The 23,895-nt window shown below is 47.7% G+C and overlaps 2 protein-coding genes across 2 annotated transcripts in view; one reads left to right on the forward strand and one right to left on the reverse strand.

Annotated features, from left to right (window-relative positions):
• Positions 1-10,346: 10,346 nt before the first annotated feature.
• On the forward strand, positions 10,347-19,012 carry LOC142184746 (uncharacterized). Its single transcript, XM_075259806.1, has 15 exons — positions 10,347-10,470; positions 11,628-11,673; positions 13,003-13,075; positions 13,197-13,297; positions 13,662-13,714; positions 14,481-14,591; positions 15,466-15,596; positions 15,729-15,844; positions 16,484-16,589; positions 16,777-16,978; positions 17,132-17,189; positions 17,284-17,339; positions 17,688-17,853; positions 18,478-18,639; positions 18,853-19,012. Exons 1-15 carry the CDS (start codon positions 10,347-10,349, stop codon positions 19,010-19,012), a joined length of 1,665 nt encoding a protein of 554 aa, XP_075115907.1.
• Positions 19,013-21,408: 2,396 nt separating this feature from the next.
• Positions 21,409-23,895, reverse strand: part of LOC142185119 (ligand of Numb protein X 2-like) — a 33,112-nt gene continuing 30,625 nt past the window's right edge. Inside the window, exon 10 of the mRNA XM_075260375.1 lies at positions 21,409-22,345. Coding sequence (XP_075116476.1) covers positions 22,210-22,345 — 136 coding nt within the window. The 3' untranslated portion in view covers positions 21,409-22,209. The remainder of the gene's footprint in view (positions 22,346-23,895) is intronic.

Consider the following 23,895-nt stretch of genomic DNA (forward strand, 5'->3'; position numbering starts at 1 on the left):
GGCATGCGCTGTCTGCTTTGCCCGAGGCCTAGAAGTAAGAAGACGCCACCAGAACAAGATGCAGTGAAGACCTTGTTGCAGATGGAGATGGAGGCGTCGCTGGAGAGAATTCTCTGGCAGCATTGGGACCGCCCTCAGTGCTGTTTGAGCGCTGGGGCCCGCCCCCGGTGCTGCAAGAGAGCTCATTTACATACCGGGATTGTAGGCGAACGGTGGTGTGAAGAAGAAAAGGAAAGGTAGGAGATGAATAGACTTTCCTAAGGCTATTCCGACGTGGTACCAAGAAAAAATAGTGTGTGAGCGATAGGATTCCTTTAATATTGATAACGGGACAATTTGTACCAACACCCCGCCAGCAATGAAGATGGCCGCACCACGGCTGTCCAGACATGTCACGTGTCAGTGTTGTAGATCCCGGCACAGGCGGAGGAGAGGAGACCGAGACCGACAAGCAGAGCTCAGGGGACATTGGACAATAAAATATCTGAACGAGTGCAATGGCTTTCTAGTTTCCAGACAAGTGATGGGATTTCTCCCGTGGTCTCCATGTTGCAGACTAACGTTATAAAGCAATTCCCTGAAGTGCACGACCTGTACCAGATATACATTGCAGCGTCCCTGCGCCGTGCATCGCTCCTTTACCGCAGGGCGCCGGGGCCAGTTTTGGATGTCGTTTGAGTTATGAACTAGTTTTACATTTTACTTTGAAGCCAGAATTTGTGATTTTTCTATGATAATGATCGGCCTTGTACAATTATCAGCCGCCTCGTTAGTTACAGAATTACTTTTATAGGAAATCCGTCGACTAAGGACGAACCTTTGGAAAGCAGATTTCTCACACAAGGGACCCAAAATGTAGGGAGTCAGTGGCTCATCCCCAACACCCACAGGGGTCCGTTGTCTTTATGATTTAGAGTAGGGGGTCAGCAACATTCGGCACTACAACTCCCAGCATGCTCCATTCACTTCCATGGGAGTTCCAAGAACAGCAGAGCAAGTATGCATGCTGGGAGTTGTAGTTTTACAACACCTGGAGAGCCGAAGGTTCCCGAGCCCTGAATTAGAAGATCTTTAAGGCCGACCACGGGAGTCCGGCTGTGGAAAAATAGTTTGGGCCTAACACAGAGTAAGAGCCTGGCCCGGAGTGCTCCTTTAGTCAGTGTACCTATTGCAGCGCCCTTAGAACTTGGCACTATGTTGTTATTTTATTTTGCAGATTCTGAGCGGCGTTCGTATGCGTTTTCTATCTACCTGCATTGTATCTGCTGCTCGCTCTATGGAGAGCCTTGTCGTATCCCCCGTGTTGTCACTGACTCCACTGCAGTGACTTGTTACAGTCACCTCTGACTATTGCCCCTGTATTAGACCGAGATCATAGCAGAGCTCGAGGACCTGAATTTCCAGGTTTTTTCTATCCTTTTATATATTACATTTCCTTTAATGCGTCCATCGGCCAATGGGCTTGTGATAGTTTAATCCTTCATGATTTCTAAGGCCAAATAAACAATCGTGCCATGGAAGTGACTTTGTGCCACAGAGATCTCCCTATCCCGAATCCTTCCTGAAGTCTGTCAGTCTGAAGTCTGCATTACAGGCAGGTCGGGCTGTGACCCGAGATCTGAGCAGAGAAAAACAACTTTTATCCAATAGGTCACTGACTCGCAAGTGCTCGGTGGGTGATCCTAATCCTGGTAAGTGCTCCGGCTCTCCTCCATAGTCCTTGCACCACGACCTTCTCTTTGCAATGAGTGTGCGACCCTGAAATCTTACGTGTTGTGTGATCAGACGTTTGTGCAGGCGCAGTGGGTGAAGCTCATGGACGCTGCTCATATGTCATCCAACAAGTGCAGGGGTCTGGGGGAGAGTCTGAGGATTTGTTGCAATAGGGGCAGACCTGGGGCGTATGCGTATTAGGGCGCCCGGTCTTCGCTTTGCAGGTTTCTATCTTCTGCTCAAGAAACTGGACAGGAGACGGAAACCCGGCGGGGTCAGTTTTCAAACCCATTCACTTTTTTTTTTTAACCGGACAACCAGACTAGGATATTGATAGCTGTGGCCTATTCATACATTATATAGTGGCCGTGGTCTGTATTACAGCTCAGCCCCATTCATTTAAATAGGACTGAGCTGCAGAACGATCATGTGACCAATGGACAGACATCATGTCACGGCCTGAAGAACAGGAGCTGAATATCGCAGTCTCAGACACGTGTATGACACGATAAATCTGTATCTTCAGCTCTGGTCAATGAAGTAAACCTCCCATTATTGACATATTGCAGTTTTTACGCACTTTTCTGACGGGCGCCCCTGTCCGATGATAAATCGCTTGGGCAAGAAATAAAGCAATACTGTCCCTGAATGTCTAATATGGAGCCCTCGCTTAGATTCCTGGGTTTATTTCTTTTCTATGTAAAGACATTGAAGACAAGTGCGGGGTCTGTACTAATATACACCAACATAGAAGGTGAAGCGTCAGCCATATCTGGAGAATAATTCAGGACATTAGAGCTGACTTTACTCTCAGTATACACCATATACACTCACCGGCCACTTTATTAGGTGCACCATGCTAGTAACGGGTTGGACCCCCTTTTGCCTTCAGAACTGCCTCAATTCTTCGTGGCATAGATACAACAAGGTGCTGGAAGCATTCCTCAGAGATTTTGCTCCATATTGACATGATGGCATCACACAGTTGTCGCAGATTTGTCGGCTGCACATCCATGATGCGAATCTCCCGTTCCACCACATCCCAAAGATGCTCCTCTATTGGATTGAGATCTGGTGACTGTGGAGGCCATTGGAGTACAGTGAACTCATTGTCATGTTCAAGAAACCAGTCTGAGATGATTCCAGCTTTATGACATGGCATTGCATTATCCTGCTGAAAGTAGCCATCAGATGTTGGGTACATTGTGGTCATAAAGGGATGGACATGGTCAGCAACAATACTCAGGTAGGCTTTGGCGTTGCAACGATGCTCAATTGGTACCAAGGGGCCCAAAGAGTGCCAAGAAAATATTCCCCACACCATGACACCACCACCACCAGCCTGAACCGTTACCGATACAAGGCAGGATGGATCCATGCTTTCATGTTGTTGACGCCAAATTCTGACCCTACCATCCGAATGTCGCAGCAGAAATCGAGACTCATCAGACCAGGCAACGTTTTTCCAATCTTCAATTGTCCAATTTCGATGAGCTTGTGCAAATTGTAGCCTCAGTTTCCTGTTCTTAGCTGAAAGGAGTGGCCCCCGGTGTGGTCTTCTGCTGCTGTAGCCCATCTGTAGCCTCAAAGTTGGACGTACTGTGCGGTGTTCAGAGATGCTCTTCTGGCTACCTTGGTTGTAACGGGTGGCTATTTGAGTCACTGTTGCCTTTCTATCAGCTGGAACCAGTCTGGCCATTCTCCTCTGACCTCTGGCATCAACAACGCATTTCCGCCCACAGAACTGCCGCTCACTGGATGTTTTTTCTTTTTCGGACCATTCTCTGTAAACCCTAGAGATGGTTGTGCGTGAAAATCCCAGTAGATCAGCAGTTTCTGAAATACTCAGACCAGCCCTTCTGGCACCAACAACCATGCCACGTTCAAAGGCACTCAAATCACCTTTCTTCCCCCCCCATACTGATGCTCGGTTTGAACTGCAGGAGATTGTCTTGACCATGTCTACATGCCTAAATGCACTGAGTTGCCGCCATGTGATTGGCTGATTAGAAATTAAGTGTTAACGAGCAGTTGGACAGGTGTACCTAATAAAGTGGCCGGTGAGTGTATATATATATATAATATATACACCGTCACTGAGCCACTTCCACCCATTTGTCCCTCCAGCAGAATATTCCAGATCCTTTCCGTGTGCCAAGTGCCTGTTAGGAGTCAGTTCAGACACGGCGGGGACATCTTACTACAGATCCGCACACTAGGTGACGTGTCGTGCGGCTTTACGTGCCGTTTATTTCACCATTTGCATTGGCAGTAAAGTGTTAGAATCGCTGCAAATATTGTAAAAATCTCCAGCACGCCGAGCGCGGTCTCCTGCCTAGGACTGAGGTTGGTTATAATCTATTTTGTTGCAGGTTTTTGGCAAGGAATCCGTGTGACCATGGCCTTAGTGGAGGGGTGAGATAATGGGGGGGAGGGTTGCATCACCTGCCAGATTAGTATGGGGGGCATTAGACTATTACTGACCCCCCCATTCATACATACAGTCCTTTGTACTCATGGTTGTCAGTAGGTCACACTTCAATACCGCAGCGTCCACAAGGGTGAGAATGTGTCTTGTAAGGGTAAGTTCAGACGGAGTATTTTGGTCCAGGGGGAGGCCGCCTCAGGTTCCGGACAAAAAGCCGGGTCGCCACGAATGAAAGCCGGTGCATCCAGCCGCGCACTCCGCTCCGGATTAGGCCCAATGAATGGGTGCAGTCCGAAGGAGGGAGTGGATTCAGGCGCAATCGCCTGAAGAATGAGCACCTCGCTTCTTTTTCGGGAACCGACTCCCATTGATTTCAATGGTAGATGAGGCGGATACGGCCTCCAAACCCTGACCAAAAAACTCTGTGTGACCTTCCCCTCAGTCTCGTGTCTGTGTCCATGTGCCCAGGCTATGGCTCGTCCTATTATGAGCCCAAGGCCTGGCCTGGGATCGCTACCGTATACACAAGCGCTTGATAATACACGGGCAGGTGTACAGGACCAGCGTGTCATAGAGGGAGACTCAAGACTTGGAGGTGGCAGACAGAGGGCCGGATTTATTTGGGTTTTTTCCATGTTGTACACCATTGTGAGCAGTGTATATGTGTCATAGTGAGCTGCCCTTTCTTCAGGCCGATGCAGCCCCCATTCACTTGGGCCTACGCCGGAGCTGGAAGCCGTGACAGGCACATTTTGGCCCTATCCTCCTGCGTCAAAATCAGGACCAAAATCCGCCTAAGCGTGCCCCATGTGAACTATGGTCAGTATGTGTGACGGCGCTCAGTGGGACCCGGTATAAATCCCTGTAACAAACCATACAGACCTGGAGCTGAGCATGGAGATGTGACGTAATACAGAGATGTCTTCTAGACTTGGTCACCACCTCTAGGACTGATCTTCAGACGTCCATTGACATTTATGGCTTTTAGTTTTTCACCTGTCGCAGTCTCCCCTCCCCCGCTATATCACGTCTGGGCCATTGGGGATGTCTCTACTTTCCAGAATATTTTTGTTTTATTATATCTGTGTAGATGACATTACTGAGTCACATACACCCAGGCCGGCCGCTCAGACGTGTGACCGCCGATTATCTGATAGATCTAGGATTGTGGCGAGATGGACGGCTGACCCCGCACAAGATTCCTGTTGGACCTCCTGTTCTGAGGACAAGAGACTTGAGTTGTCAGTACGTTGTTCTGATCTTCTTTATGACTGAATATCGCTTCTACCCTGAGCCGGCCGTGGGATACAGACACGTGAACAGACTGAACTACGGATGTGCCAAACATAAACTGCGCCGACAAGCGGATCTTACAGGAGATGAGACTTTGGATTTGTTGGTCAAATAAACTGCATTTCATCTGTTCCAATAAAAGGAGACTAATTCAGATTATATCTCGCCCCTTATTGTCACCATTGGGAAGGTAAAAATATTCCATAATATACACCTGTGCCAGAAATGCTGCGTTTCTGCAATTTGGGGCCGTCAATATTAGATTTGTGAGTATCCGGCTCGCGGTGCTTGTGAAGGGACGTGGCGCACGCGAGCACCGTTGTCTAATAACATGCATGGTTACTACAGACTGCACTGCCTCGTAATGAAGGGGCTGCTGTGATCATGGGGGAGGGGGGCCAGGAGACAGACCCCCCTATGATCTGATAGTTGTATCCTATCGTTCATGGTGTCCAGCTGTCAGGATTAAGACAATATGAGATGTCAATTGGGGCTTGTTGGCATCAACCATAGTAACATAATCTAATGCAAAGTACACGGCGGAGGAACAGTCGCCCATTCAGATCTATAAACTATCGGCAGCACATTCCTGTTTGGACAGAACTACAAAGGGAAGCCAAAAGCAGGAGTGGATTGAAAAGACCAGGATGTGTCTTCTCTGTATAATCAAATCTGTAGCAGCTGCATTTGGCCAAACCCTGTGGTTAATGATTGTACGGTAGAATCATTGGCTGCTACAATGTGAGCGTGCATCCTTACTGACTGTGCAACTGCAACAATGTGAGCATGCATCCTTACTGACCGTGCGGCTGCAACAATGTGAGCGTGCATCCTTACTGACCGTGTGGCTGCAACAATGTGAGCGTGCATCCTTACTGACTGTGCGGCTGCAACAATGTGAACATGCATCCTTACTGACCGTGCGGCTGCAACAATGTGAGCGTGCATCCTTACTCACCGTGCGGCTGCAACAATGTGAGCGTGCATCCTTACTGACCGTGCGGCTGCAACAATGTGAGCGTGCATCCTTACTGACTGTGCAACTTCAACAATGTGAGCATGCATCCTTACTGACCGTGCGGCTGCAACAATGTGAACATGCATCCTTACTGACTGTGTGACTGCAACAATGTGAGCGTGCATCCTTACTGACCGTGCGGCTGCAACAATGTGAGCGTGCATCCTTACTCACCGTGCGGCTGCAACAATGTGAGCGTGCATCCTTACTGACCGTGCGGCTGCAACAATGTGAGCGTGCAACCTTACTGACCGTGCGGCTGCAACAATGTGAGCGTGCATCCTTACTGACCGTGCGGCTGCAACAATCTGAGCGTGCATCCTTACTGACAGTGTGTCTGCAACAATATAAGCATGCATCCTTACTGACCAGATGGCTGCAACAATTTGAGCATGCATCCTTACTGACCGTGTGGCTGCAACAATGTGAGCATGCATCCTTACTGACCGTGTGGCTGCAACAATGTGAGCATGCATCCTTACTGACCGTGTGGCTGCAACAATTTGAACATGCATCCTTACTGACCGTGCGGCTGCAACAATGTGAGCGTGCATCCTTACTGACCATGTTGCTGCAACAAAACTGCACATCCAGTAATGAGAGAATGTAATTAATCAGGTTTCACTAATGACACACCCGGAGATCGCCAGAACAAGGGCATTACATTATAACAGACTGATTCAGGACACTAAACCCCCAGTCATAAGGGTTAGCATCCCAAATTACACTGACTGGTTCCTTTTAAGCTCCATGCACAAAGAGGAATCTGCTAGCCAGAAGCTTTACAGGACATGGGCGAACCATTATCAGAGGGGAAGAAAGAGCCATGGTAGCACATCAACGAAAACAGGTGTATACACGGCATATACAAGAGCCTCTATATCAGGGGTAGGGAACGTACGGCTCTCCAGCTGTTGCAAAACTACAACTCCCAGCATGCATACTGGCTCTGCTGTTCTGGGAACTTCCATGGAAGTGAATGGAGCATGCTGGGAGTTGTAGTTTCACAGCAGCTGGAGAGCCAAAGGTTCCCTACCCCTGCTCTATATCCTGTAATACTAGCCTATGTGAGGAGAGGGATTGGCTGTAGCTAAAGGAACGAAGACTGTCGGGGAGCAGCGGCCCGGGAGCAGCTCAGGGATTTACCAGGTGAGGACATTTTTCCACTCATTTATTACTATTCCCATCTTTCCACCTTGTCCCTGATCCTGGAAATCTGCCCTAGACCCCACACAGTGAGCCGCTGCCAAAAAACACTGGAAGAGCCCGTGGCAGAAACGTATTGTGTTTTTTCTTCAGAGTTTTTCTCTCCAGACTTTCGGCTTCTATTGTACCTATAGCTAACATTTCTGCAGGTATCATTGACGTGTTATTTACAAGAACGCAGCGGTTTTTGGAATTGCAGCATTTCCGATGCGGATATTTTTCTCCAAAGTCTGGATGAGGTTAACCAGAATCCCGTCTATGTTGCAGATAATGTAATAGTTTTTTTTGCCATGGTGTTAACACAGAATATTTGCAACCTGGGGCCCCAGCCTTAAAGGGAGTTTATCACCTCCTCCAAACATACTCAGGTGCTACCGCCGTGTTACAGGGATAGACTACATACCTGTTCTGTATGGGGAAAACAACTAAATCTTATATAAGTGAGAAAGTTGGTGCACAGGGGACGGGCTTACCATGCAGATCCCTACCATCCCATGCCTGCAGCGCTCCAGTAGCTGAGTCCCCGCCCCTAGAATGACAACTGCCTCATTTGCATAAGACTTCAATATTGTTTTCCTCCAAATCCATGTGTCTGTCACCCGGGATCCCACAGGTCACCGATACCAAGGCAGCGCTGGAAAGCCGTGCTGCTCCCTCACCCTATAAACTGTTTCCTACAGATCTGAATCTTAGATCTGGATCTTAGAAATCAGATCACCCCTTTCATCTATGTAGCTCATCCCTGGTGATCCCAGACTCCCTTTATAAAGGACCTTTCACGTCCTCTGGCACCTGTGCTAATATTATATACTGCTAGAAAGCCGACAGTCTGCTGAATTCACTCAATGTGCACCTGGGTGCTGGAGATGCCGGTGGCGTGTGTTTTGGCACTGATATCTCTCCACTGTCAGAAGGGCGGACATTACAGTCTAGTGTCATCACTGAGCGGTAAGGAATCCCCCTGACAGTACTCTTCTGTAGCCAGCGATGAAGGTGAGCATTAAGGCCTGCCCTCATGACGGTGAAGGGATAATGGGGCCGAAACCAACAACGGCAATATCTTTAGCAGTGACATCTCCGGCACCGACATCTCCAGCGCTGACATCTCCCGCACCAACATCTCCCACGCCCATATCTCCAGCACTGACATCTCCCACGCCCATATCTCCGGCACCAACATCTCCCACGCCCATATCTCCAGCACTGACATCTCCCACGCCCATATCTCCGGCACCAACATCTCCCACGCCCATATCTCCAGCACTGACATCTCCCACGCCCATATCTCCAGCACTGACATCTCCTGCACCGACGTCTCTCACGCCCATATCTCTGACACCGACATCTCCCACGCCCATATCTCCGGCACCGACATCTCCCACGCCCATATCTCCTGCACCGACATCTCCCACGCCCATATCTCCTGCACCGACATCTCCCACGCCCATATCTCCAGCACCGACATCTCCCACGCCCATATCTCCGGCACCGACATCTCCCACGCCCATATCTCCTGCACCGACATCTCCCACGCCCATATCTCCGGCACCGACATCTTCAGCACCCATATCTCCGGCACCGACATCTCCCATGCCCATATCTCCGACACCGACATCTCCCACGCCCATATCTCCGGCACCAACAAACTCCCACGCTCATATCTCCTGCACCGACATCTCCCACGCCCATATCTCCTGCACCAACATCTCCAGCGCCGATATCTCCTGCACCGACATCTCCCACGCCCATATATCCCGCACCGACATCTCCCGCGCCCATATCTCCCGCACCGACATCTCCCACACCCATATCTCCGGCACCGACATCTCCCACGCCCATATCTCCGGCACCGACATCTCCCACGCCCATATCTCCTGCACCGACATCTCCCACGCCCATATTTCCGGCACCGACATCTCCCATGCCCATATCTCCGGCACCAACATCTCCCATGCCCATATCTCCTGCACCGACATCTCCCACGCCCATATCTCCGGCACCGACATCTCCCACGCCCATATCTCCGGCACCGACATCTTCAGCACCCATATCTCCGGCACCGACATCTCCCATGCCCATATCTCCAACACCGACATCTCCCACGCCCATATCTCCGGCACCAACAAACTCCCACGCCCATATCTCCTGCACCGACATCTCCCATGCCCATATATCCTGCACCGACATCTCCCACGCCCATATCTCCTGCACCGACATCTCCAGCCCGTAGGCGCAAAACAGTGCGATGAATTCAGGGCACTATCACTTTTTCAGAGCCAGAAGACGTGAAAGGTTTTGCACCCGTCGCCCACTGGCATCAGTGATGGTGACAACACAAGGACACTTTGGCATCCTAGAAATAAACTGGGTCCATGAAAATTCTGTGTCCTAATCCAAACAAGACCACATAACTCATGAAAGAAGCAAATGGCCGGAGGTTTCTCCAGTACAAGCATCCTGTAGATGAGAATCTTCTATAGTTAGAGTTCCCCTATAACACTTAGGCGGGGTTCCTCCATTGTTCGGTTCTGTCAGAGGATTTACTACAGCAGGGACACCTGGAGAATCCTGCCTCTACCTCAGGACTAGGAGGAGGAGGAGGGTGTGTAACCAGCAGCGCTAGGACCTGGCAGGAGCAGCTGCCGGGGCCCCTGGAGATGCCGCACCTGGTACCGCAGCACTGCCGGGATGAGCACAGCGGAGCCCACAGCTCCGGGCCCCGGGAACCCTCCGCCTGGCCGGGCAGTGGGGGCAGGAGAGGACAGCGGGGGTCTGGAGGAGGAACTCTGGCTGTATGGAGCAGGAGGAGGAGGTAGGTGCTGTCACTAGGTAGGTGCTGTCACTAGGCAGGTGCTCACACTGTGCGACACCTCCTGTCTGCAGCGTCTCTGACTGCCATAGAAAGTCATTGTGTGGTGCAACCTATACACAGCAGGGGACACGGAGTCCAGAGACAGCGAGGCTGAATACACAACAATCCCACGTATCAGATATTTGTCCTCCGCTCTCTGGATAGAAGATGAATATCCTTCATGGAATATACTAGGACCGCACGTCTGTATCCATCTCTGTATTAGCAGCCTCAGACCGTATATCATTATATTGTCGCTCATTGTATTGTCCTGCAGGACCGGCCATCCTAGAACGTCCCGTGGGACCTGGCGTCAGTAATTGCAGCGTTTACCTTCTTATTGCCTGTCATGTCACAGACTAAGCGTCAGATTTCTGCAATTCCCGCAGCGTCGGCTTCCAAATCAACACAAATTCCCTTTAGGAAGAAAATAATTAATCCCCGATCCCTTATTAACCTGCACGAGGGAAACGCTGGTTCAATGGCTTTGGTTCAATGACTGCGAAGGGTTAACCCCGAGCTGCTTCCAATTCTGGCGTTTCCACTTATAAATCCTCGGCACCTGCTCTCTAATCTGGATGGGAATATCCAGTGTCCTGTACAATACAGCGCCGGCATCTTAAGACGTATTTCTTCGTCCCCAGGATCTTTGGACACATCATATGTTACATTGTTTCTTACTGGAGATTCTAAACCCAAATATTTGTCATTGATCAGTGACCCCGAAGCTGTAGGAGCTGCGAGTCTTATTCCTTTCCTTATAGAGAGATTCTTCTTAAGAGTCATTATTGTAAGTCAGGCCATGAAGACCTCGGGCGCCATGACCCACCCCCGCGCACGGGCAGGTCCAGCGGGGCAGTTACCGGAGATCCCTGTATATTTGATGTCCGTCATTGTAGAGACTGTTCCGTTGTTCTGCTCCTATAACAGAAGCGACACAATGAAGCGAGCGGAGTCTCGGAGTAATCGCCGTTCTATGATCTCAGACGTGAAGGGCCAATCCAGTGCCCATCCCCCCCATTCGTTCTGTACGGACTCTCAGACTTCTGACACGTAACCTATAAGGCTTATCTGGAACGTTTCCTCTAATGTCACTTACTGTATGTCTTTGCTTTCAGATTCTCCAATGCACAACCATGATGAGGAGACAGGATCGAGTCCGGGGTAATTGCTGCGAAGCTTTAGGGATTTTATTTCCACCAGAAAAGCGAATCCTCTCCCCTGTCCATGAAGATAATACAGGAGAGAGATCTAATGTCTGGATTCTGATGAGACGCCTTATGGAAATATTTTAAGGTTCAATGCACACTGAGTTTTTGGGTGCGGATTCTGCGTCAGAATGCATGCCCAAAAACTCCATGTGCATTGACCCTAAGAGGTTGCCCAGGCAAATGTTTTATAGTGTATATAGGCCGGAGGGAGGGGAAATTTAATTTTATTTTTTTAAATCACACTCTCCTGTCCTCGGTGCTCCGGTGTCCAGATCCCTTCTGATTGGAAGAGACCCCGGATGTCACAGGAAGTGATATCACATGCCCTCAGCGGTCACATGTAACTGGGACTTCACAAATCAGCACTGGGTAGAGAGGACCGGACCGCGCTGGGAAGCCCCGCAGCACCGGGGAAAGGGGAGGATGATTTTTTTATTTTTTTAACCTAAATTTACAGTCCATTCTTGCTTGGACAACCCCTTTAAGGATCAGTATTTTAATGTCTTTTCTTGCCATCTGACATATCTTTATCGAGCTTCACACCTACAGCAGCAGCACAGAGTATTACAGCTTAAGCTTCATGCAGATGACAGTCTGCGGGTCATCTGTGGATTTCACTGACCCATATATTCACATGAATTGACAGCTCCGATACTTGTCTGTAATTGCGGCTCTGACAATTCATTTGAATGTGTGGGTCACTACGGGCCGGATGTAACTATGGCTCCTGTTTTCAGCTAAATTGTTCAGTTTACTGAGACATTAGTCTACACTGAAGACAGATCTGGTTACATAGACGTCTATGGAGATAGGAGATGGGAGGAGGAGCCATGTGAGAGAGAACCAAGCACAGACAGCACAGTCAGTGTTTAGCAGACTCCTAGCACTTTTATAGCAGTATTTTTTCTTTAGTAAGGTGAGAAACCTTGTACAGAATCTGCGTCAGAAGGACAGTACCTGTGTCTGTGTACTTCTCACCCACTCCTCTTCCTCCACCTCTCCATAGACTTCTATGAACTGTAACCTGTCTCTAGTGTATCCGGCAGGAGAGGAGCTCGTAAGAGGAGACGGAAGAATAACCAGTATTACGAGCTCCTCTCCTGCCTGCTCCATAGACTTCAGCTCAGCTCCGTTCACTTTAATAAGTGAAACACCTCAGTAAGAGCTACAGGCCTGTCCTATATGTCTTGTGACGGCTGAGACTTCTTATGTGTAGTTTATGTCTAGCTGATAGAACATTCACGTCTGAGGTCCTAACTATGTTCTGCTTTGGATTGTGCAGCCGTACAAAGTCATGTGATACATTGCAAGACGTCTCGAGCGGGAGCGTGGAGCCCAAGGAGGAGGCGCTGCAGGTAATTCAGGTGATCCCTGAGGTGTCGTATACAGAAAGGCAATGGCAGGTATATACTGTACTGTATGTCATGGAAACTTTGGGTGGAACAAGAGACATTGACTCTCCATATCTTCACACAGATCACACAGAGCGGCAGTGATGACGATGAAGACAGCGACACCGACAGTGATGATGTCATGGTCACAATTGGCGACATAAGAACAGGAGCTCCATCCTGCATGTACGTACGAGGGCGAGCTGTAGAAAGGGGCAATAAATGGGCATCAGGGGACACTAAAGGGGCAAGAAGTGGCAAAAGGGCACCAGGTCGGCGCTGAATCCTCTTCCCATTTGCCGTATTACTTTCCTATGAAACAAATCTGACACAAAGTATCGAATTACTCAATAATAGAATAATAGAATTACAAATGTCTAACCCCGACAGATCATTCGGCTTCTTTCCTGCTGCACCGAGGTGACTCTTATCCTACAACCAATATTGGTGAAATAGCCAAAGCCCTCCCCCCCTCCCCTACGTGCACGTATCTACAAGTGAAGATTTTATTGGTCGATGTTCTGTAGATCTTTTTGTTCTTCTTTCCTAGGGGATCAGCGTCAAATCAAAGTGTGAAAGGAGGGAGAAGCTACGGCGCCGCCGGTGAATATATCTGTGCTCTATATAATACAGTAGATGTCTCCTCTTGCAGATTCAAGGAATACTAATTCCTGGGGAGCATGGTGGCCTCGCAGCGCTGGAGTCCTGGGTTCGAATCCTGCCAAGGACAACATCTGCAAGGAGTTTGTATGTTCTCCTTGTGTTTGGATTTCCTCCCATTCTCCAAAGATGTACTGATAGGGAAAAAATGTAGATTGTCAGCCCTATATGGGGCTCACAAAAAAAAAAAAAAAAAGGAATACAAATTTCGGGGCCCCTTTAATTATGTTTTGTGTTTCTGAGCAGTTGATTCACGTCTTCTAGCCAGTAGGTTACCGTACGTATTGCAGGGCTATAGAATAAAGAAACACAGAGAGGGAGGTATATAGTTGTAGAATTGAGGATCCGTCCCCTCTCCTGACTTGTCTATTTTACAGAATTTCGGAGCCCCTTTCCTTAGAGCTTTGTGTGGTTCAGTTCCTCTGTTATTGCTCTTAGAGGTTTATGACTATATTGACCACATGAGGTTATAGTCTGATGTGTCCCCAAAAACTCTGACCATGTCCAGACAGTACTGACAGCCGCTCTAGGGGAACAGCCCTTTGACAAGGGAAATGGGAGCACCCTGTTGTTATTTATTTATTTATTTATTTATTTTTTTCCACAAATGTCCAGGAAACAGCACAGAGATCTGAAACACGTCTTGATATATTTCTTGGGGAATGAAAGAATCTACATAGAGTTTCTTCAATAACCCTTCTCATTCCAGGTAAATTGGCACCAAAAGGAATAGACTTTTCTGCTCCCGGCTGCATTAATGGCCTTCCGGTTCTAGAAGTGGATCTGGATTCTTTTGAAGAAAAGCCCTGGAGGAAACCAGGTACAACGTGAGATTGCAGCTGCCGATGAATCTGCCCTCAAACCTTTACTGCTACTCTGTATTACCATCTCATACTGGTTGTTAAAGAAGTTCTCCGGGGGTTTATCTCGTATCTAACCGCTCAGGACCCCACTGATCAGGAGAGTAGGGGACTTCTGTTCCCCATTCTGAATGGAGAGGTGAATGGTAGCAGGCGCATCGCTCCGTTCAGGCCTGAAATGAATGGAACCATGCACACGCTGCGCGGCCTCCGATCCATTCAGAATATATGACCGAAATCCCCCCAATCTCCTGATCAGGGAGTTTAGGGACAGTAGGACCCCCGCTTATCTGCAAGGATCTTCTCTCCTATGGATTGGGAATAACTTGCTTTGGTGAGAAAACCTCTTTGATCCTAGTGTGTTTTTATGATATATTCACATCTATTTGTTACTAAAAATGAATCAATCCCTTAAAGGAGTTCTCCAGGTTCCAAAAATTCCAATCTGCAAATACACCCACAGCAGTGCTATATCCTTGCTGTGCCCTTGGGCAGCTTTTGCTGCTGCTGTGATCTTCATTTGCAAGCCTCTCATCCCCCTGAGCAGCAAACACAGAGTGAGAGCCGGCAGATGCATCATGGGAAATGTAGTTTGTCCACAGATTCCATGAATGCAAAGGAGTCTCAAATGCAACAAAGCCAAGAACAGGCTGCACAAGGGAACAGCCAGTATATAGCCCTGCAGGGGATGTATATGCACAGAAGGTTTCCACCATGATTTTAGCCTCCGCACTCCTTCAGTTTGTGGGAATAATATATGTGAATACAAGTTACTAAATGCTCAATAAGAAGATGACTTGCTCTGTTGTGTATCCTTGTATTACTTCCTTCTAGGGGCCGATCTTTCCGACTACTTCAACTATGGATTTAATGAAGCGACTTGGAAGGTTTATTGTGAGAAGCAGAGGAGGCTGCAGCTGGGCCTGGAAAACTCCTATTCACACAGCAAGGAGAACAAAATCACAGTAAAGTAAACTGTCGTGTGATCTCGAGGCTTCCGTGGACTAGAACAATTATAAAAGAACTGTTTGCAAAAGTTTACATCCCCTTAAAGCTGACGGTAATAAAACACTGTCGATGTTGTGTTCTCCATGTAGGTGCAGCAGGGCCGGACGGGTTACACCAGTAAAGGAGGAGAAGATACGTTTGATCCAAGTGGCCTGAACTTTAATATCGAGGAAGGAAGATCTATAAGTGAAGCCTCACAGAATGGGTGAAAATCTGTCAATATTTATTTTAATTTGTTTCAATTCTACTTGTATCAGGAAAACCTTCTTAGACTGAGGCCCCACGTTGCGGAATCACAATTTTTTTGTTGCCGATTTTGTTGCGTTTTTTTGAGCCAAAGCCAGGAGTGGAATAAGCAAGAGGTAGAACTATAAGCTCTTCATATATGTCCCCCTTTGTAGATATTCTTGGCTTTGGCTAAAAAAAAAACGCAACAAAATTTGCAACCTAAAAAGCTGTGTTTCCGTAACATGGGGCCTCAACCGTATCCTGTTTGCAGTCAGTGAATTGCTACATTTGTGTCGGAGACTCTGTGTCTGTGTCCGCCTGAAATACAATGTATCCAAATGGTTGCAATCTATTAAACAGATGCTAGAAGTGTGATGTGAATGGGCCCTTATTCGGCAGAAATCTAGACATAAAGCCCCATTGACTGCAGCAGACTGTTATATTGTAGCCATATATCGGCCATACTAAGGTGTAGTGAACGGTGACGACGCTCTCTGGGCACATTGTTCACTTTCTTTCGCCCCAGAAAGGGTCCTCGGGCAGGTCATGTGACAGCAGACTGACGCTCTGTATATAGGAAGATACTGTATCTAAGAAGTCTATTGTTTTCTATTAGGAAGCAAGCCAAGGCCATAGATGTGATTGGTGGCGAGATCTGCAGCATCGCTCGGGTTGAAGGCAGGAGATGGGACATTCAGGACGCAGATGATGTTCCTGTTCAGGTAACTTAAGGTTCCTGACGATCTCCTTCTGTTTCTGGATATTTAGTCTGGGTATGTGGCTTGTTCACTATCTAGTAACAGATTTTGGGACTTCCATTGATGTCATAGTTCGTGGGTTCATAGATCTGGTTTCAGTCGTGACATAACCTGTAGATATAACGATGCTGTAACGTATCTTCTTCTAAAGGTGGCCGATCCTCAGGAATACAAGCCTCCTCATCCTCTCATGCAACATCAGCAACCTCCTCCTCCTCCACCTCTCCTCCCTCCACCATCCATTGTCCATAATCCTCCACCATTCAATGGACTTCCTCCACCTCCACTTTTCTTCCAGCGCCCTCCTCCTCCTCCACCATCTGCCCCAGTTCCACCAGCCTTGCCCCCTCCAGGTGATTGTTCCCCATATCTGTCCATACATAGACACCCCTGATAAGTTGTATGTATTTGTGTCTTGTCATACATGTCCATTAGTGTATGTGAGACCCTCTCTCTATGTCAGACATGTAATGAATCTGACGCTTGCTTTGTACTCCTTGTCCTAGCGCTGCTCCCGCCACCCCTGGTTCCTCCTCCGGCCGTGTACATCCCACCCCCCAGCGGGTAAGCTTGTCACGTTGTAAGTACATTCACTTCATGGCTCGTTACACCTGTCTTCATTAATAATAATGATGATATTATGACTTGTCTTTTAAAGACCCCCGGCTGCATACAACAGTAGACCCCCGCCTCGCCAGCTCTACTTCTCTAATGGTGAGTAGTAAGGTTTCACCTTGGTCAGATTTAGCGAGTAGCAAACCACCTGAAGTCAAGTCATGGATAACACTTGAGAAGAGGGTCAGGTACGGGAAATGCTCTGGAGTTGGACACATTAAGAGGTAGCGAGTGTTACATGGGCAAGTTGTCACAATGTTACATGGGCGCGAGTTGTCACTGTGTCACACGGCGAGTTGTCACATTGTTACGTGAACGAGTTGTCACAATGTTACATGGGCGTGAGTCGTCACTGTGTCACACGGCGAGTTGTCACATTGTTACGTGAACGAGTTGTCACAATGTTACATGGGCGCGAGTCGTCACGGTCTTCCTCAATCACTACAGGCCCAGGTCCGATGTCTTATCCCGCCGTCTCCACTGCTCAGACTTCTTGGGTAACTACTGTGGACAAAGGTACAAGTAGCCCTGGAAGAAGCGAATGGGCACCAAGAAGACGGCAAGAACGAGAGATGGAGACATTCAGAAGCCCGAGCTTTAGTAATTACAAGCCGTAAGTCTCCGAGGACTTCTATAGAATAAACTAAACATGTGACGTGCGTCCTGCTACTAAAGTGGACCTCCGCCTATATAACTCTTCTGAAATGGATAATATATTTGAGTAGCAGAAACTTCCTGATATTAAAGAAATCGGTTTCTTTCTCCACTTATTAAGCTGCTCTCCTCTTCTTCGCTCAGACTGTTTATAAAGATTGCTGTGCTATTGAGCTCATACACAGAAGTCTATGCAGAGGAGGCCATTTATTTTATTGCTGATACAGCCCTGAGACAGGATCGCTCCCTCACTCACGGTGTAACAGCAGGGGGTATTTGTGTGTCTTTCCCTCCTCTCCATAGACCTCTATGCCCCTGGATATTTAGAAAGTATAAACCATGGACACTATACTGATGCAAGGTTGCATGACGGTGCTTTTACATGTAAATGTCCTATAATATCCCCTCCTTACTATGTGCAGTTCTAGATGTAGGTAAAGAACGTCCTGAGTTGTGATACAAATTCATTGTATGTTGAAGATCAATGACCTTTATGGTGCGGTGTCAGGGTTGGCTTTTGCATATGAAGGTGAATACTTGATGTAGCTTTTGCAGCTGAATCTTCTTTTTGCTGATATCGCAGGGAAAGTGACCGGCACCTCAATTACAGCCACGTGAGAAGCTACGAATATGAGCGCAAGTTCCGGCGCAGTCGTGAGCGCAGCTGGGAGAAAGAAGAGAAACTCCAAGGAGAGCATCGACATCGGGACAGGGAGGAGAGCAACAGGCATAAATCTTCCCGGAGGTAGGTACCGCTCCCAAACTCTGCAGCCCCAGGTCTAGTGGAGGAGTAACCTATAGAACTGTAACCCACCCCTATATACAGCGGCCACAATACGCAATCCTGGTTTCCAATCTTGCAAGAATGTAACAGGTTTGACCAATGTAATCTGTAGGACCGAGAACAGGAATAGATATCATTTAGATCATGAACTTCCATGTTGAACTTGAATTTCAGGAAGGCGGACAGCGAGGAGCGAGAGTCCCATCGCAGGCACAAGCGCAAGAAGAGCAAACGCTCCAAGGAGAAGAGTCTGGAGGACGATTTGGCTACAAGAGTAAGCCGCCATGATGTCAGAGAGAAGAGCACGCCGGCCTCAAGGCTAGGCAGCGAATGAGGAACAGAGACCGATACAGGTAGATCACGGTCCACCGTTGTATAATCCCAGACACTGCGCCTATATCTGCTGACGCTAAGGGTGGACCTTCCATTATCCAGGTTCAATCCCCAGGAAAGTCTTTGGGTCACTTGGAAGAAATGTGGAGCAAGAATTGTCAACTATTCTGAGAGAAGTGATGGCAAGAATAGCTGTACCTGTATAAGAGGGATCCTATAGAGAGGGAAGCGTTGGCACCTATAGGAAGAGAGCCAAGAACTAGACCGAACACTGAAGAAGCAGCCACAGTATAATCATTGTCTTGATAGGATTTTCTTAGATAAGGAATATGAAAGTAGCGAGACTTGCTGGGAGTTGTAGTTCCAGACGACTGGCTCCATTTGTTAGACCAGGGGTAGGGAACGTACGGCTCTCCAGCTGTTGTAAAACTACAACTCCCAGCATGCATACTTGCTCTGCTGTTCTTGGAACTCCCATGGAAGTGAATGGAGCATGCTGGGAGTTGTAGTTTCACAGCAGCTGGAGAGCCGAAGGTTCCCTACCCCTGTGTTAGACTATGCACCAGGATAGTGTCTGGCATATTGGGACGATCTACTGACCTGGTAAAGCTGAATGGATCCATGATGCAGATACAGTCTCCTGCGCCTGCACAACCTTCCTTCACTTCAGCTCATGTTTTTATGCCACAATGTGCAGTCAGTTTTGGAGACTTGTCTGCACTCTACATGTTATATAAGAGGGAGCTCCTGCACCACCAGCTCTCCTCACCATGTCGTCTTTAATATTGGTTATTAATTTATTCAGTTATTTACTATAGACCATAGATTTTGTAATAACTCATTTGCATTTTCACTAAATATATCATTTGTAACCAGGACGAGTGCGCTTTGTGCTCTTTTCATATCTGGTTTGAGGCGAACCAGTCATACATCTGATCTGTAAATATCTCACAAAGCCTCGTCCAATGGTGAAGGATCCGGCCTAGATATTATTTACACCCGATGCTTTAGAACGTGGTGAGAGCAATGACAGAAAACTTACATATGGCGTTAGATCAGAGGCGGTCCCCGGTATAAGAGCTGCTGTATAACATCTTGTACTTTGCGCTTTTTCTTTTGTATCCAAATTTATTTCACAATTAAAAAAAAAAAAAAGAAAATCAGTTTTCTTATCATGAAATCTTCCTGAGTTGAATAATTGTGAATCAGGACCAGTTTTGCGGGTGGATTTACAGCTGTCGGTTTTGTAGGTTTTTTTTTTCAGGCCAGGGTCACACGAGTTTGTTTTTCTTAGGCACAAAAATACACCATGTGGACGTGAGGTGTTATATATTTTAGGCTGGGGAAGGTGGAAATGAAAAAAAAACCAAAAAAAAAAAAAAAACCACCTCACCTGTCCCCGCTGCCTCCTAGTGCGGTTTGGTTCTGCTGCTTCGCCGTTTTCTTTGGGCAGAAGTCCCCGCCGCAGGTTGCACAGGACATGTCAATGGGTGTGGACGTCCAGCAAAAGAAGACAGCACAGGAGCAGGCCCGGACCGTGATGGGAGGCACCAGAGTATCAGGGAAAGGTGACCCCTTGTTCACATCTGCGTTGGTATAGTCCGGGGAGTCCACATGGAGACCTCTACCCCCAAAATGGAATACCAAATGCAACAGCAAGCACTGTGCAGTGAAAGCACACGGACCCCATAGACTATAATGGGGTCTGTGTGTTTACCACCAGGTCTCCGCACAGAACATACGGACAGGAAAGTAACTCTCAATCTACTTTCCTGTCTGCATGATTCATGCGGCCAGCGGGCAGCAAGCACACGGACCCCATTATAGTCTATGGGGATCTGTGTGCTTTTACTGTGCAGCGCTTACAATTGTGTTTGGTATTCCTTTTGGAGGGGGGGTCTCCATGCAGACTCTACCAACGCAGATGTGAACGAGGGGTGAGTGTTTGGTTTTTTTTTTCCACCTTCCTCGGCCTAATTTAATAAATAATTTCTATCCTGGCCGTCCCTTTAACAATCTGAACAGATTTGTTGTGTTATCGCACCATTCTGTACAATAAAAAAGCTCCACAAAACTGACGTGTGAATACACCCTTAGCTTTTAGCTATAATTCTGTAAATAATTTACAATCCATTAAGCGTTACTGTGTGTTGTCATAAGGTAAAGAAACAAAATGACATTATAGGGGCCACAACGAATGACCAAAGATGGCTGCGTAACCCTGCGACTCCACGACTAATGCGTGTGACTGGAGTCGGAGGGAAACACTTTAATCTTCGGTCACGGCCCAAATGCCACGACTTATAAGACACCTTTTTACAACTAAGTCAGGCGCGTGTCAGGAGTCCCCAGCAGGGGTCACTAGCCCAGCTGGGTCATGGGTTGGATGAACATTCATGTCATGACAGGCCTGAGTGTAATATTACATCTCATCTACACAGTCTACAATTGGCCTAATACACACTTACCGTATCTCTCCTATATTACACATAGGGCTGCTCGGGGACGGCTCCGCCACCTTGTTACATAGAATGGATCATAGGGAATAGTTACATGTAGCAGATTCATTGCCGAAATCTCACCGGCCAGTTTATTGATAGGTTTTGTACAAATAGCTCTTCATGAGACCGGAATTTATTTTCGAGGCAACAAATCTGCTACCGGTGACTTTGGGCTTTAGGCCACGTCAGAGCACAGGCCGATAGCCCTGATATAATATTCGGGGTCCATCAGGCGGTAGGGGATAGTCAGTAGGCACTTTATGTATCTCCAAGTACAACTAACCTCTCGTACAGGTCATCGAAGGAGCCGATAGGGGCTCAACTCTCCCGAACATGTAGGATGCAGGTGCTGCACATCCATGACGGGGTGTATTTTATCACGTAAAGTGCCCATGTGGAAGGCAATAATTTAAGAATGGCTTATTAATAGGAAACCCAGAAGGTAAGTCAGGTCGGACGTGAGCGGCGCAAGTGCAAAATCAGCTCAAAGTGACATCCACTACTGTATCAGCGCTGCAAACTGGAACCAGGATTGGGGGGAGGACTTGGGATTTATGGTACAAATATCTACATTTTCTAGCTGGAGAACAGAAACCAAAAATGAAAGAGTGATGAGACCGAGAACGTCACACACAAAAGGAAATGGATAGAAGGTACAAACGTCCGGCTGAGACTCAAATAGGAAGTAAGTCAGCGGTCAGACCAGACTCCCGGGCCACGAGACCACGGTCAGGGTGACTCTGTTCTTCTGCTCCTTTAGCATAGGGATCAGCTCTGCATTGCTCATCCCGACAGCGGACACTCCATTGACTTCTACTATCTCGTCTCCGCACCTACAGAGAGAAAGTTAATGTCAGCCATAGTCCATAATACAAGGATCCTAATTCTGTGCTAGGTCGTCGTACTCAGGACCCGTACGTGGCCATATTACTACACATACAGGATTGTATAAAGCTGGAGGTACATAGGCCGCGCTCACAGTGTTCTGCATCTGAGTTATATTACGGGCTGATGATACGGTAAAGTCTATATTGCATTACAAGATACATATCCTAATATTATAAATGTGAAAGTTTGTGGGTTTGGATGTTTGTTCCTCAATCACGCAAAAACGGCTGAACGGATTTGCATGAAATTTGCCACACACATAGATAGGAACCCCGATTAAAACATAGGCTACTTTTTATCCCGGTAAATGACGTCACTACACGACCGCAGTGAAGGAATTTAGGTTCACACAACACTAAAGGACCTGTGATGACATCATCACAGGTCCTTGAGCCATTCTTGGATAGGATCATTGCTAGGCAGTGGGCAGAGCTACTGCTATTTTGTGGGCGGAGCTATATAGGATGAAGCTGCACAGTGTGAAAGCTGATGAAAATGGAGTCTCATAGAAGATCAGGAGACTACAGAACATGCAGGCTGTGTGTGGGCAAGAGGAGTATATCGGGTGTAGAATTTCAGTGAGTACGACGGGGAATGTGTTGTTCTGCCTCTGATGGGGGAGGGGGAGAACTTTGGCACATTTCAGCAACATCCGTTCAGCCCTTTGTAACACAGAAGCTGCTCAGACAGTCACATAACAAAACCCCTGTAATCACAATTGCCCGATGTAGCAGAGCTTACGCAGCGCTGTAACACACCTCTATAGGCTCTCCATATGCAAACATGTACATACAGCTGGGTATCCTACACATATGCAGTGATGTAGCAGAGCCGAGACGCGGGAGCAGGCTGATCGAACTGTGGCAAATTTGTGCAACATCCATTCAGCCCTTTGTAACACAGAAGCTGCTCAGACACTGACATAAGAACACCCCTATAATCCAAATGGCCTGATGTAGCAGAGCTTAAGCAGCGATGTAGCACAGCTGAGTACGCTCTCCATATACAGAGATATACATACAACTGAGTATGCTGCGCATATGCAGAGATGTAGCAGAGCCGAGACGCGGGAGCAGGCGGATCATCCACAACAGCAATTGCTTAAATATAAGCGGCTCAGCGCCAACACCAACCCGCAGATGAAGTCGCGGGCAGATGCTAGTAAATGTATAAAATTGTGTAACTTTTTATACCCGGATTTGTGTTTTAATTTGGGAATTGCTTACATCACCTCGAGCATACTGATACTCTATAGCAGGGGTAGGGAACGTACGGCTCTCCAGCTGTTGCAAAACTACAACTCCCAGCATGCACACTTGCTCTGCTGTTCTTGGAACTCCCATGGAAGTGAATGGAGCATGCTGGGAGTTGTAGTTTCACAGCAGCTGGAGAGCCGAAGGTTCCCTACCCCTGCTCTATAGTAATATAATAGGAAGTCATTCTCGAAACTCTACCTAAAATTTCATAGAAGTTAAAACTTAGAGCAATGATGTAT

The sequence above is a fragment of the Leptodactylus fuscus genome, chromosome 11 (assembly GCF_031893055.1).
Source record: "Leptodactylus fuscus isolate aLepFus1 chromosome 11, aLepFus1.hap2, whole genome shotgun sequence".
NCBI lineage: Eukaryota > Metazoa > Chordata > Amphibia > Anura > Leptodactylidae > Leptodactylus > Leptodactylus fuscus.

Excerpts from the sequence above, each read along its gene's own strand:
- LOC142184746 (XM_075259806.1), top strand. The coding sequence starts at position 10,347 with ATGAGCACAGCGGAGCCCACAGCTCCGGGCCCCGGGAACCCTCCGCCT. Across the intron at positions 13,298-13,661 it reads ACAGGAGCTCCATCCTGCAT|GGGATCAGCGTCAAATCAAA; the intron begins GTACGTACGAGG and ends CTTCTTTCCTAG. Across the intron at positions 17,854-18,477 it reads AGCTTTAGTAATTACAAGCC|GGAAAGTGACCGGCACCTCA; the intron begins GTAAGTCTCCGA and ends CTGATATCGCAG.